The sequence below is a fragment of the Pelophylax lessonae genome, assembly GCF_965119305.1.
Source record: "Pelophylax lessonae genome assembly, chromosome: 2".
In the NCBI taxonomy this organism is placed as follows: domain Eukaryota; kingdom Metazoa; phylum Chordata; class Amphibia; order Anura; family Ranidae; genus Pelophylax; species Pelophylax lessonae.
In genome coordinates this window covers 134,644,972-134,658,373 of record NC_138769.1, presented here as the reverse complement: position 1 = coordinate 134,658,373, position 13,402 = coordinate 134,644,972, and the positions used below count along the sequence as shown (strand labels likewise).

General features: G+C 45.8%; 1 protein-coding gene across 1 annotated transcript in view; it reads right to left on the bottom strand.

The window, feature by feature from the left end:
* Positions 1 to 13,402, bottom strand: part of LOC309547051 (mediator of RNA polymerase II transcription subunit 31) — a 96,073-nt gene that overhangs the window by 32,587 nt on the left and 50,084 nt on the right. The window contains exon 3 of the mRNA XM_082246837.1: positions 12,918 to 13,014. Coding sequence (XP_082102963.1) covers positions 12,918 to 13,014 — 97 coding nt within the window. The remainder of the gene's footprint in view (positions 1 to 12,917; positions 13,015 to 13,402) is intronic.

Sequence of the window (13,402 nt, the reverse complement as noted above, 5' to 3'; positions counted from 1 at the left end):
AATGCAGAGCTATGCGTGCGTGCCTCCAATGCAGTGACCACCAGTGTACATGTCCCCAATGCAGAGATATACATGCGTGCCTCCAATGCAGTGACCACCAGCGTACATGTCCCCAATGCAGAGCTATGCATGCGTGCCTCCAGTGCAGCCAGTATACATGGCCCCCAATGCAGAGCTATGCGTGCGTGCCTCCAGTGCAGCCAATATACATGTCCCCCAATGCAGAGCTATGCATGCGTGCCTCCAGTGCAGCCAGTATACATGTCCCCCAATGCAGAGCTATGCATGCGTGCCTCCAGTGCAGCCAGTATACATGTCCCCAATGCAGAGCTATGCATGCGTGCCTCCAGTGCAGCCAGTATACATGTCCCCAATGCAGAGCTATGCATGCGTGCCTCCAGTGCAGCCAGTATACATGTCCCCCAATGCAGAGCTATGCATGCGTGCCTCCAGTGCAGCCAGTATACATGTCGCCCAATGCAGAGCTATGCATGCGTGCCTCCAGTGCAGCCAGTATACATGTCCCCAATGCAGAGCTATGCATGCGATGCGTGCCTCCAGTGCAGCCAGTATACATGTTCCCCAATGCAGAGCTATGCATGCGATGCGTGCCTCCAGTGCAGCCAGTATACATGTTCCCCAATGCAGAGCTATGCATGCGATGCGTGCCTCCAGTGCAGCCAGTATACATGTTCCCCAATGCAGAGCTATGCATGCGATGCGTGCCTCCAGTGCAGCCAGTATACACGTTCCCCAATGCAGAGCTATGCATGCGATGCATGCCTCCAGTGCAGCCAGTATACATGTTCCCCAATGCAGAGCTATGCGTGCGTGCCCGACTGAGAGCAGTGCACTTACCTGTGAGTCACGGCGGCTTCTCCCTCTCCTTCGTTCGGCGGCGGGAAGGTGAGCGGCGCTTCTCCCTCTCGGCCTCTTCTGCGGCGGGTGACGGGCGGCAGGAAGGTGACCGGCGCCGGCTTCTTCTCCGGACTGGACTCCTCTTCGGCGGCGGGAAGCTGACCGGGCGGTGACGTCACAATCGGATGTCCTGGATGATGATTGGTCCAGGCTGGAGACTGGACCAATCACAGCCAGGAATCCACGAAGTGGGGGTGTCCAAGCGCTGTGCCCTGCGCCCAGGTTACGCCCCCAGAAGGCAGCCAATCGGCGCCTCTTCTGGGTCGTAACCCCCCTCCCCCCCAGCCTCCACATATGCCGGCGAAGTTGGCGAATGCAATTTTTTTTTTAAACTTTATTGCTCATTTTGTCATTTTTTTTTCTTTCTTTTTTAGGGGGGGCGGCGCCCTGGCGCCCCCTATGCACGGGCCACCACTGCTAGTGTCATCTCTCGGCTGCTGCTGGCCAGTCTCAGGAAAAAAACGTGGACCCAGAAGGACGCCTACCTCCTATCCAGGGCTGGTGCAAGGATTTTTGACACCCTAGGCAAAACCTTATTTCTCCTACACACTCGGGCTCGGGATCATCAGGCTTTGTCCACACCATTCAGCAGGGGATTCGTGGGCAGATCCCCTGCTGAATGGTAATGGACGGAGGTCAGCTTTTTTACATCCATACCTGTTCAGTTTATGTCCATGTGTATGTTAGCAAAGTGGACAGGGGCAATCCTGTAATGGCTCTATGGGCAGCTGGATGTCTGCTTACATCAGGCTACCTCTGTTCTGTAATGTTTAGATTTAGAAAAATAGGAAAGCATGCAGTTAGGGTTGCCACCCCATCTCTTTAATCCAAGACACATAATAATTACACAGGTTCTGAGGCTTATATAATGCACCTAAGGTACCAAGTGTGTTTAATTACCACCTTAATCAGCCCCAGAACCGGTGTAATTAATATGTGTCCTGGTTTAAAAGGGATGAGGTGGTAACCCTACATGCAGTCCCTTTCCCTTTGTTTCTGGACCTGAATGAATGAAAAGGGGGTAGGTGTAAACAGACAAGTCTATTTACATCAGCATGCCCATAGACCTACATGGACCTCATGATCAGGCCTGCCTGAAATAGAGACAAGAAGACCCTGATTGGAAAGGTTGTGTGAAAGGGCCCTAGGGGAGAGTTGTTGGGGGGGTGGTAAAAAAAAAAAAAAGCAGCACAGCTGCACATCTTTACTGCCCTCCAAATACAAGTGTAAACAAGGTCTAAGCAGAAGCATCTCACTATGTTTACAGGGTGATCATTATGATGATCATAGTGCAGTAGGTGCTATATGGCTGTACTTTATATGCCGATACTGTGGCTGTACTGTAAACACTGATTCTGTGGCTGTGTGTTCTATTCCGATACTGTGTCTGTACTTTATATACTGATACTGTGTCTGTAGTGTATATACTCATTCTGTGGCTGTAGTGTATATGCTGATACTGTGGCTGTACTGTATATGCTGATACTGTGGCTGTACTGTATATGCTGATAAGTATCAGCATATGCAGCCATATACAGTAAAGCCACAGTATAAGAATACACAGCCATATACACTACAGCCACAGAATATATTAGGGCTGCGCATCTTCACTTACCTCACGATTCGATTATTAGGGTCCCGATTCGATACCGCGATGCATCACGATTACTGCCCATGCCCAGCCCACTGCCCAATAGAGCTGCACGATTAATCATATGAAAATCGCGATCTCGATTCACCCCTCCTGACGATCTAACCCTGAAATATGCTCGATTCTTTGCATAGCTGCATAGCAGAGAGAACAGCTGTGGAAAAAAAAAAAAAGCCTCCCGGCAAATGGCTATCAGCAAAGTCTCCCAGTAACTATAAACAAAAATGATTACATTGTATCTTTTCTTTCCCTCTGCCAGGGAGAAAGGAAGTTTAACCTCTTAAAGACTGGATCTTTTTCTGACATTTGTTGCTTGCAAGTTAAAATCATTTTTTTTGCTAGAAAAGTACTTAGGACCCCCAAACATTTTATATATTTTTTTTAGCAGAGACCCTACAGAATAAAATGGCGATTGTTGTAATATTTTATGTCACACTGTATTTGCGCAGCAGTCTTTCAAACGCAATTAATAGACTTTAATGAATAAAAAAAAAACGTAACAGTAAAGTTATCCCAATTTTTTTTTGTTACACAGAGAATCGTGATCTTTATTCCAAGCTAAAAAAATCGTGATTCTCATTTTGGCCAGAATCGTGCAGCTCTACTGCCCAATGGTTTTCAAAACTTTATCAAAAAGAAAAAAAAAAAAACAATCAAGCAGTCACAAATAAAAGAATCCTTTTTATTTTCATTTGCTTCAAAGGACACTTTCCTGGACCCTGTCATGGCCTGCAAGCCCTGCATACTTTAGTGCACTTGCACTGCAAACATATAGGAAGGTCTGAAAATGCAAACAGCATAGCAGAGACAGACAACAACACTAGTATTTTACTAGAAGTAACAGTAAAATTAGTAAAAAAACTGTAGTAGTGCAGTTTACTGCTTCATAAAAGAAAATATTAATATAAGCCAGCAGGTCTACCACCATTTAAAGTACAACTAAAGGCAAAACTTTTTTTGATTTTGGATAAAGTTTTGCCTATAGTTGTACTTTAAAGGCAAGCCAAGATAGAAGAAGCCAGCCAGCCAAGCTAATATTCTTGTGAAAAAGGTCATCATAAATTCCCACAAAACATTATATATAAATCCTTTTATGAGAATATGCATTCCAATAAATTCCAGGTGTGCCATAACCTGTCCTCTACAAAAAACAGAGCACTTCCTGACTAGTAGCAAACATCAAGGGTGAACCTGGCAATAGTGCACTGCTGCATAACTTCCATGTTCACCGTGATGTTTGTTTCCCTCTGCAACTGCAAGTCAACTCAAGTGAGTTGATGGCTGCTAGAGGGGAGTTACAAATATAAGCTTTAAGCTTATCAATTCACTTATGTCACTTACTTTACAGAAAACGTTACCTGTCCTGCAGACAGTCTCTGTCTCTACCACGATTAAACCCAACTGAAGCCAAGCCAAAGCCACCATTAGAGGAAGGAAAACCCTTGACAGAGTAAATCACCAACTGAAGCTTAAACCTTGAGTAAATCTTCATGGGATCACAAAAAAACACACAACAGTCTGCATCAGAATCATGAGAACTGAAGAAAGGTTTGGCATTGGCACACTGGTACAACTCAAGGCATATAGGTTTGGTTAGGTCAGGTTTGTGTGTATTTGTGATCCAGTAAAGATTTAATCAAGGTTTTACGCTTCAATGTATGATTGATTTAATCTTTCAAGGATGTCCTTTCCTGTACCGTGGCTGCCGGCTTGCCTTCAGTTGTCTAGATACACTTTTACCTTTAGTATTTGTTTGGTTGAGGGAACCCCCTACACTTGCTATTGCTACAGAGTACAACAGACACCAGCAGACAGACATGCGTTGCAATAAATTCCAGGTGTGTGCCATAACCTGTCCTCTACAAAACAGAGCACTTCCTGACTAGTAGCAAACATCAAGGGTGAACCTGGCAATAGTGCACTGCTGCATAACTTCCATGTTCACTGTGATGTTTGTTTCCCCCTCCAACTGCCAGTCAACTCAAGTGAAGTGAGTTGATGGCTGCTAGAGGGGAGTTATACAAATATAAGCTTAAATATCAATTCACTTATGTGAATGGACCAATTTTGAAAACAAGCCATTCTTTATCTCTCCAGTGCCAGAAAAGCTGTAAAAAAAATAAAAATGTTCCAGGTTCACTGTGATTGTGTTTGCCCCTGCCATTGCCAGTCAACTAAACACAGTGTGTGTGTGTCGTGACTCGTGACAACTCAAAAGCTTATACGCAGCCTCAGCATCAACTCAACACACACACAGAGTTAATGCTAGAGCTGCGTTATAAGCTCTTGAGTTGTCACGACAGTCAGTCAGTCACGTTACAGAAAGAAAACTTTACCTTCACTGCACTGAGCAGCACTCTACCATGTCGATTACATCTGTAACTGAAGCCAAGCTAGCCAACAAGCCACCATTAGAGGAAGGAAAATCCTTGAGAGAATAAATTGTAAACTGAAGCTTAACCTTGAGGAAATCCTATGGGGGTCACATTCACAAACTCACAAATATAGTATATTACACAAGAATCCACAATTGGTGTATTTATTTGTGATCCAATAAGAAGATTTACTCGAGGTTAAGCTTCAAATGTACAAGTTATTTCCCTCAATGATTTTCCTTCCTATAATGCTGCACCGTGGCTGGCTTGGTGTCAGTCAGTTGTCTAGAAGAAAATACACTTTAATATTATTTATTTGGTTGAGGGTTAAATGAACCCTTGCCTACTTGCCTTGCCTAGACACTTTTAGTGTGAAGCAACGGAACGGATTATGGATTGGAAATGGACACATTGGACAGGACAATCTTCAAAAACAAACCATCAGTGCTATAAAGCTATAAAACAAGACTGGTGGTGTGACTGACTGGTGACTGGCGGCAGACTGAATTAGTAATTACTAATTCATTAAAAACATGAATTAGTAATTATTTCAGTGCTTAGCATTTGGGAACATGTAGGTTTTTCTGTAAGAACACTAGATGATCCACATGCTCAGGTTTCAGACTGCTTCTTTTCGCTGTTATAACATCTCCTGCAGTAGAGAAAACCCGCTCTGCAGATACACTTGTACCCGGGATACACAAGTATTGCTTTGACAGCTGAGAGAGGAGGGGGAATATGACCTCATGCTCACGCCACCATTTCAAAAGGGTCCTCAGTGAGAGGCAGAGGTGGGGCTTCACAATATTTTTCCATTTCGTCTTCTGCCTTGGCATAGGGGGTCTTAGGTTCTATTGCACCATCAGTGACAGACTGCCCCAGCAAAGTCATGAGCAGCGATGTTGTGGCCTTTTTTTTAGGAGGAGAATGGCTGTCCTCAATGGGTGTTTCTTCTACCACAGTTGCTTTTTCCCTAGGCACTTCATCCACATTTGTCCTTCTATTAGATGTAATCTGTGTGTTTGAACAAAAGATAATAGTATAAGAAGAGCTGAACTGACTAAGAGTGTGATTCATTGATGAGGTGTGGGAAACTGCACGGTAATCCATACCATACAGTTCCACTTCCCACACCGCATCAGTGAATCAGGGCATGTAATTACACAACACAATGTAGCTGAGCTTCTAGCTGCCTGGGAGGAAACCTGATGAAATTGTAATTACCTCCAAAGATGCAGCCTCCTCAGTCACTCCTCTGTATATCTCCGATCTCTCCTCCTCTGTGAGAATAAAAGGCAGTCCTTTAAAGCGAGGATCCAGTGCAGAGGCTGTATGAAGGATCTTCTTCTCTGCCTCACTGCTGTACCTCTTCAGGAGATCTGTTTTGATGGCATTCTTGATCTCATGGGTCATGGCTGTGTCTCCCATGGTGTCTGTCATGCTCTGGAGCAGTTGTGCATTTAGAGGGGCAATGAGAGATACTGTTGGGTTGCGCTCTTCTGACATCAGCAAGGTTGCATCCTTCATTGGCTTTAATGCACTCACAGCGTCCTCTGCATTTGACACATCTGTTTCATTGAGAGTGCAGAGATCAGACTCTCCTTTTCTGACTTCTGGAGACAGCAAGGTGGCACAAACTGCAGGTTGTTGTTCTAAGAACCTCTCGACCATGTCATATGCGCTGTTCCATCTTGTTGGCACATCAGTTATTAGCTTATGATTCTTCAGGCCCAGACATTTCTGTTTCTCTTTTAGACAGTGGCTTGCTCTAGTGCTGCGATGGAAGAATGTGGATATTCGTCGCACTCTGGCGAGAAGCCTGGAGAGCGTGGCCCCTTTCAGTGCCCGCTGACATGCAAGATTGAGTGTATGGGCAAAACATTTAACATGAGGAAATTTACCAACTTGAGCTGCAACTATCATGGTCGCCGCGTTGTCGGTCACAAGCACTACAGATTTATCAGACAGCTGCCATTCTTCCACGACATGAGACAGTAGCTCTGCCAGATGAGCACCTGTGTGAGACTCATAAATGGCTCTTGTTTGCAACACATGTGACAAGACCTGCCAGTCCTTAGTAACGTAATGTGCTGTTATTGTAACATAGGACTCCGTTGTGACTGAAGTCCATGAATCACACATTATTGCGACTCGACTGGCTTGGTTCATTGACGCAAGTACCTGAGCTTTGGTGTCGTGGTAAGAGTGCAGGTATAACGTTTTCTGTAAAGTGACTGCGTGATGGGATCTTATAACGTGGCTCTAGCGTCTTCACAAGGTAGCGAAACCCGGCGTTGTCCACAACTGAGTAAGGCCGTAGGTCCTTGGCGATGAAAGCTGCCACAGCTTTGGTTAGTTTCTTACCTTTTTCTGAGTTGGGCGGATAAGTTGACAGTATGGCATCAATTCTTGGCTGATCTGGGTCTAGCAGTCTTTCCTTGGCAGTGGTGGCACTGCTGGTGGCGACAGGTGTTACTAACTCAGAGTGAAAACGGCTAACATGGTTTCTCAAGTTCGTAGTATTCCCTAGGTATTTAATTTTTGTGTGACAGGCTTTACATACGGCGTGTGTCTTGTCCAACTCACGCTTCCCTGTGTGTTCGTAAAATCCGAAATGTGCCCAGATGTTTGCTCTTAAAACGCTAGGTGCATTTTTTATCTTTTGATCTTTTTCTCCTTCTGCCATTACCATACTACCACGTATGTGACGGAGACGGATGACGCAAGTTGCCAAACTGTCAGTGTTTAAAAAAAAAAATACCACTTGTAAACTAAGCCGCAACAAGTCAACCAAGCAACATCTTTCATAAAATATGACTGTCTGACTCCCTCTTATGCATGCACTGAGCCAAAACCCCCGGGGCCCCCCCTTACCCCACAGCTGCCTGTGACAGTGACACTGACAGAGACCCCCCTCCCCCCACAGCTGAGCTGACAGCCTGACACACTGACAGAGACCTGGATGTCCCACACCTTCCCCAATCTCCCGCAGCACTGACAAACACTGAGTGAGTCCCCCCCCTTGCCCAGACCCCCACAGCTGACACTGACAGAGACCTGGATGTCCCCCTGTCCCACACCTTCCCCAATCCCCCACAGCACTGACAAACACTGAGTGAGTCCCCCCCTTGCCCAGACCCCCACAGCTGACACTGACAGAGACCCCCAGGCCCCCACTGACACTCAGAGAGAGCCCCCCTGGCTGCCAGACTGCCACAGCAGAACAGTACCCCCGGGCCCCGACCGACCGTCCCCTGTCCCAGGCCCCCCCCCCATCACAGACATCCCCCAGAGATACAGACGAGACCCCCATGAATGATTACACAATTATTTGTTCGGACTACATACCTGCTGTGTGAGTGTGGGTTGTTGTGCACTGCATTGCAGAGGAGGACAGGTGCTGTGCTGCTCTCTGTGGCGGGCGGCTGGCGTCACTGGCAGTGGCGTGGCGGCTGGGCCTGGGACGGTCGGCTACGGTGAGGCTGGCGGCGCTGGCTGGCTGCGATGGGGACGCACTTGGGGCTCCTGTGTGTGGAGTGTGGACTGGCTTCTGGCTTGGCTGGCTTCTTGGCTGCAAGGCCGCAGGTGGGATGCCGATACACGCGGGGGATGTCTTGCTGCGCCTCGGCTCGGGTCAAAGAGACGGAAGGGGAGGGGCGGAGCCTTTTTATTAAGCTCCCGCCACTAACCCACCAATCAGCTGCCGATCTTGTGTTTTTTTTCTCCCTTGCGCGATAGGGCGTGGCCGCGGCTGATGGCATCATTTCCTAATCGATTATGGCGGCAACCCGCATCGATGCAGAATCGCGAAGGGTCGAATCGCGATGCATCGATCTTTCGATTATATTCCGCAGCCCTACAATATATACACTACAGCCACAGAATCAGTATATACACTACAACCACAGAATCAGTATATACAGTACAGCTACAGAATCAATATAACAGTACAGCCACAGAATCCGTATATACACTACAACCACAGAATCAGTGTATAAGGTACAGCTACAGAATCCATATATACACTACAGCCACGGTATCAGATTATAAAGTACAGCCATAGTATCAGAATATACAGCCATATAATCAGCATATACAGTACAGCCATAGGATCAGAATATTACACATAGACAGTATTAGCAGCCCTCAAATTTTCCACTCGCCTGCTCGCATTTTGCGAGTGGAAAACGATTGAAGGAGAGAGGAGAGGAGAGGAAGAGACAGAACACTGTCGGTACGTGCAGGGGTGGGTAGTGTCCATATCTGTGATGAGGGGAGGGGGGGAGGCGCATTAGGAGCTTCTGCCTTCACCTGCCTGACAGGAATGAATGTCCTTCTCCCTCCGGTTATTGCAAAATGCATGGTTTCTGGACTCCTCAGTTCCAGCCACTTATCTCTCCTGCAGCCGTTAATCACTTCTCTCCTTCCAAGCTCCCCTCCCCCTGTTGGTTTGTTCTCCTTCCCAGCCAGGTCAGTCTCCTCGGAAGTGTCTTTATCTTCCCTGCACAATTGTAAGTCAGCAGCGATTCTTGTGCTCCTCTCTCCTGTTCACATTAACCCTTCATCTACTTCTATCTTTCAGCTGTCCCCTCCATAAATCTGTCCTGCAACCTCTGGTCCCAGCTCTGAGCATTCCAAGCAGCCATTTAGCTGACCCTGTCCTGTCCCAAAATACAGCCTTAGCACTTTCTCTACGGTCCTTCACTCTGTTCTTCATTAACACATATTATTACAACCCAGACCCCCCCCCCCCTCCTCCTCCGTAGAAGTCTTGGTGTGACGAAACCAGTAAGGGCGTGAGCAACATGGTCACCTAGACAGCAGGACGCCAGGCGGGAGACTCGGCAATACCCATGGACTTCCGGACCAAACATATGTAGCATATGTTTTTTTACCAAACATATGCTACATATGTTTGGTAAAAAAAATAATAAAATTAGCAAAAAGCGTATTTTGATTGGTTTGCGCAAAAGTTATTGCGTTTACTAACTAAGGGAAAGTTTGTCATTTTTGTAATGGCGGCGATCTGCGATTTTTTTTTGCGGGACTGCGACATTGTGGCAGACAGATCGGACCCTTGACTGACATTTTTGACACTTGGGGTTACCAGTGACATTACTAGTAATCAGTGCTATACATATGCACTGTTACTGTAAAAATGACACTGGCAGGGAAGGGGTTAAATTTATTTGAGAGGGAAGGGGTTAAGTGTGTCCCTAGGGGCGTGCTTCTAACTGATTGGATGTGGCTTGAGGTGTAAGAACAGATCAACGGTCCTACATAGCAGAACCATATGATCTCCATTCTTACACAGGGAAGAATGACAGGCGGCTTTGTTTACATTAGCCGCCTGCCTTTCTCCCGCTGTAACGGACGATCGCGAGTGACCGGCGGACATCGGGTCCGCCGGGCACACACGCCTGGGGGGGGGAGGGGGGGTCCGTGAGCGGGCGTGAGCGCGCCTCCGCCGGCGTGCACTCGCTCCCTAGAGCCTCACAGTCTAGCGACGTAGTCCTACGTCGCCTTGCCTGTGAGGGGCTGACCGCCGCAGTAATTAGTCGTGCGGCGGTCGGCAAGTGGTTAATGCGTCTGATGCTGCCCGGTATATGTATCTATCTATGCTGTTTTTATTGCTTGTGATTGTAAGTGCATTTGTGGAAGGGGGGCTGGGTATTAATAAACCTGTTTATTGGCAATACTGCTCTATGTGCCCCTTCACTTTCTTCCCATGCACTATGCTCGAGCGCAACACATACAGGTGAACAGTCGCATACATCTGTATGCAAGTGGATCTATGAGAGATTGCAGTCTGGATGAACTAAGGATTTGGAGTCTTATTTTGGGCTGTTTTCTTGCCAGCTTCTGGTAAGTGCGTTTCCCTGGGGAGAGGTTCACGTGGTGAGGTGAAGGGATTGAGTTTTCTTTCCGACTCCAGCACTGGTGACTGATCCCGCTGTGGACTCCATAGAGACTTTTTACTTTCCCTATGAACATTCATTGGATTTATATTTCATGATAGGTTATATCACGTGTTTAGCGCTGCTTGTGGATATGATTCTTGATATTTATTGAGGGGATATGCACTTATGTTTTTATGTTATATGTTTAGACAGCAGCTTTTTTCCATATTATTTGTACATTAGGAGTGCTTAAGCGCTGGGTGATTGGGGGTGGTGATTCGTCACTTGTATCTCAGTCCATATTATATATATATATATATATATATATATATATATATATATATATATATATAGCGCAAAAAAATTATAGGAATACTTTTTAACCAAGAGTATAGCATCAAGTCAATTAAACTCCTGGGCTATTGATCTGGTCAGTTAAGTAGCAGAGGGGGTTGGTAATCAGTATTAGCTGCTTTGGTGTTAATGAAATTGACAACAGGTGCACTAGATGGGCAACATAAGAACCTCCAAAACAGAAATGGTTTTACAGGTGGAGGCACTGACACTTTTTTTTCCCTACTCATATTTTCTGACTGTTTTTTGGCTAAGGTCTGTGTCACTACTGGTAGCATGAGGAGATACCTAGACCCTATAGCGATTGCACAGGCAGTCCAACTCCTCAAGTATGGCATATCAATACATGCCATTGTCAGAATTGTGCCATGCCATTGTCAGAAGGTTTGCGGTGTCTCTCAGCAAAGTCTTAAGAGTATGGAGAAGATTCCATGAGACAGACAGTTACTCTAGGAGAGCTGGACAGGGCCGTAGAAGGTCCTTAACCCATCAGCCGGGAGGGTAAGGACCCTTTCTGTTTAAAGAAAGTAGTGCAAAACCGTATATAAAAGAAGCCTTCTTAAAATCTGCAACCTGTGATGGCTCCATCCAGTTATTGAGGGGAGGTAACAGCTATCAGGACCAGCGCCCCCTACATATCATATGCAACAGGGGAGAGTACACACTGCACAGGTGCAGCCAAAAACAGGATGGCACTTTCTCCCAGTGACACTAGAGGGCGCTGATCCCAATGGCTGCTCCATCCCTGCAGTAACGTGAGAGTGCTATCACAAGTTTTAAAGAGGAGCTCCTGGCTCCCCCACCCAAAATGTAAAAAGCCAGCAGCTACAAATAGGCGGTGCCTCACCCAACCCAATTCTTCAATCTGCTATCGGGGGTTGGCACTGCCATCTTGACCAAGGGCAAAAAAAAAAAAAAAAAAAAATCGGTAGTGAAGTCTTGCGACTTCACAGCTGGTTTCCTACTGCGCACTGCACTTTGTGATTAGGCCACAGTCTTCTGGGACCTGTGAACTGTCCCAGAAGACTGCGGGCAAAAGGAAAGGGGGGGGGGGCAGCTGAGCCAAAGCGAGAGCAGGTACCTGTCAAAACCAGGTACCCGCTCCCCCTTGAAAAAGGTGCCAAATGTGGCAGCAGAAGGGGGGGGGGGAGGGAGGCAGACAAAAACGGAGCTTCCTCTTTTGGGTGGAGCTCCGCTTGATCCCTGGCTGGAAGATAGGTTTACCACTTTATGCTGATATAATATGACAGCATAGTTTGCTTTTTGGTAAAGGTGAATATAAACTTTAACCCTCAGTTACTGGTAAGTAAAAAAAACATACATATCATGTCAGATATAAGCAATACAAAAACCACAGATAAAAATTAAGTATGATCTCACAAATGAAAACGTTTGATTTCTCGATTTCATTAAATCCAGGTCCCATTGTACCTTTTTCCCATGAGTTTAGTTTGTGCCCCTCCAATCAACTGACACTGCACAACTGTGTATATCTGGGGCAGGAACATCCCTGCAGGTGACACTACAGAATGTGCTCATCCTGGAATATACACAACTTTCAGTGATCAGGAAATATTGCAGCCTTGGTTCTGACAGACAGGAGCCATCTTTTTATCCATTGTATCTCTTTAGTACTGACAATTCCACCTACGCTTATAGTGCAAAGTACAGTAACTACACAAATAATAAAAAGAACTAAAAAATTGATTTTACACTTACTTTAAATATTTTGCATATTCAGGATCCTTCCAGTAGAGCAGGTATTTCAGATAATTAACAAATGACTTGTCCTTGAAGAATCCCCGCTGTGCTAGAACTATAGAGAAGGCAACAATAAATTACTGTACATGATCATACTCAGTAGAAGATAGCACTTCATAAAGAGTATGCCAAAATCAGCACTGTACAAAAGATATGAGCAATACCAGTTCAGAGCAAAAATATTGTAAGGTGTAAGTCCAACCAAAAACATTATTGTAAAGCCTTAGCTTAGATGCAGGAAGGGTTAGAACTTCCGTCATGTGTTTCTTGCTGTCTATATCCTTTCTTTTTTCAAATTATTAGATAAACAAGGGCAGTGTTAACACAATACACATTTAAGAACACAGTAAGAAATTGCAACAGAAACATAACTTGCAACAGGTATGTGAGAAAATTATTGCAGAGCATACGGTGATTGAAAAAGTAACGTATGGGAAATCAAC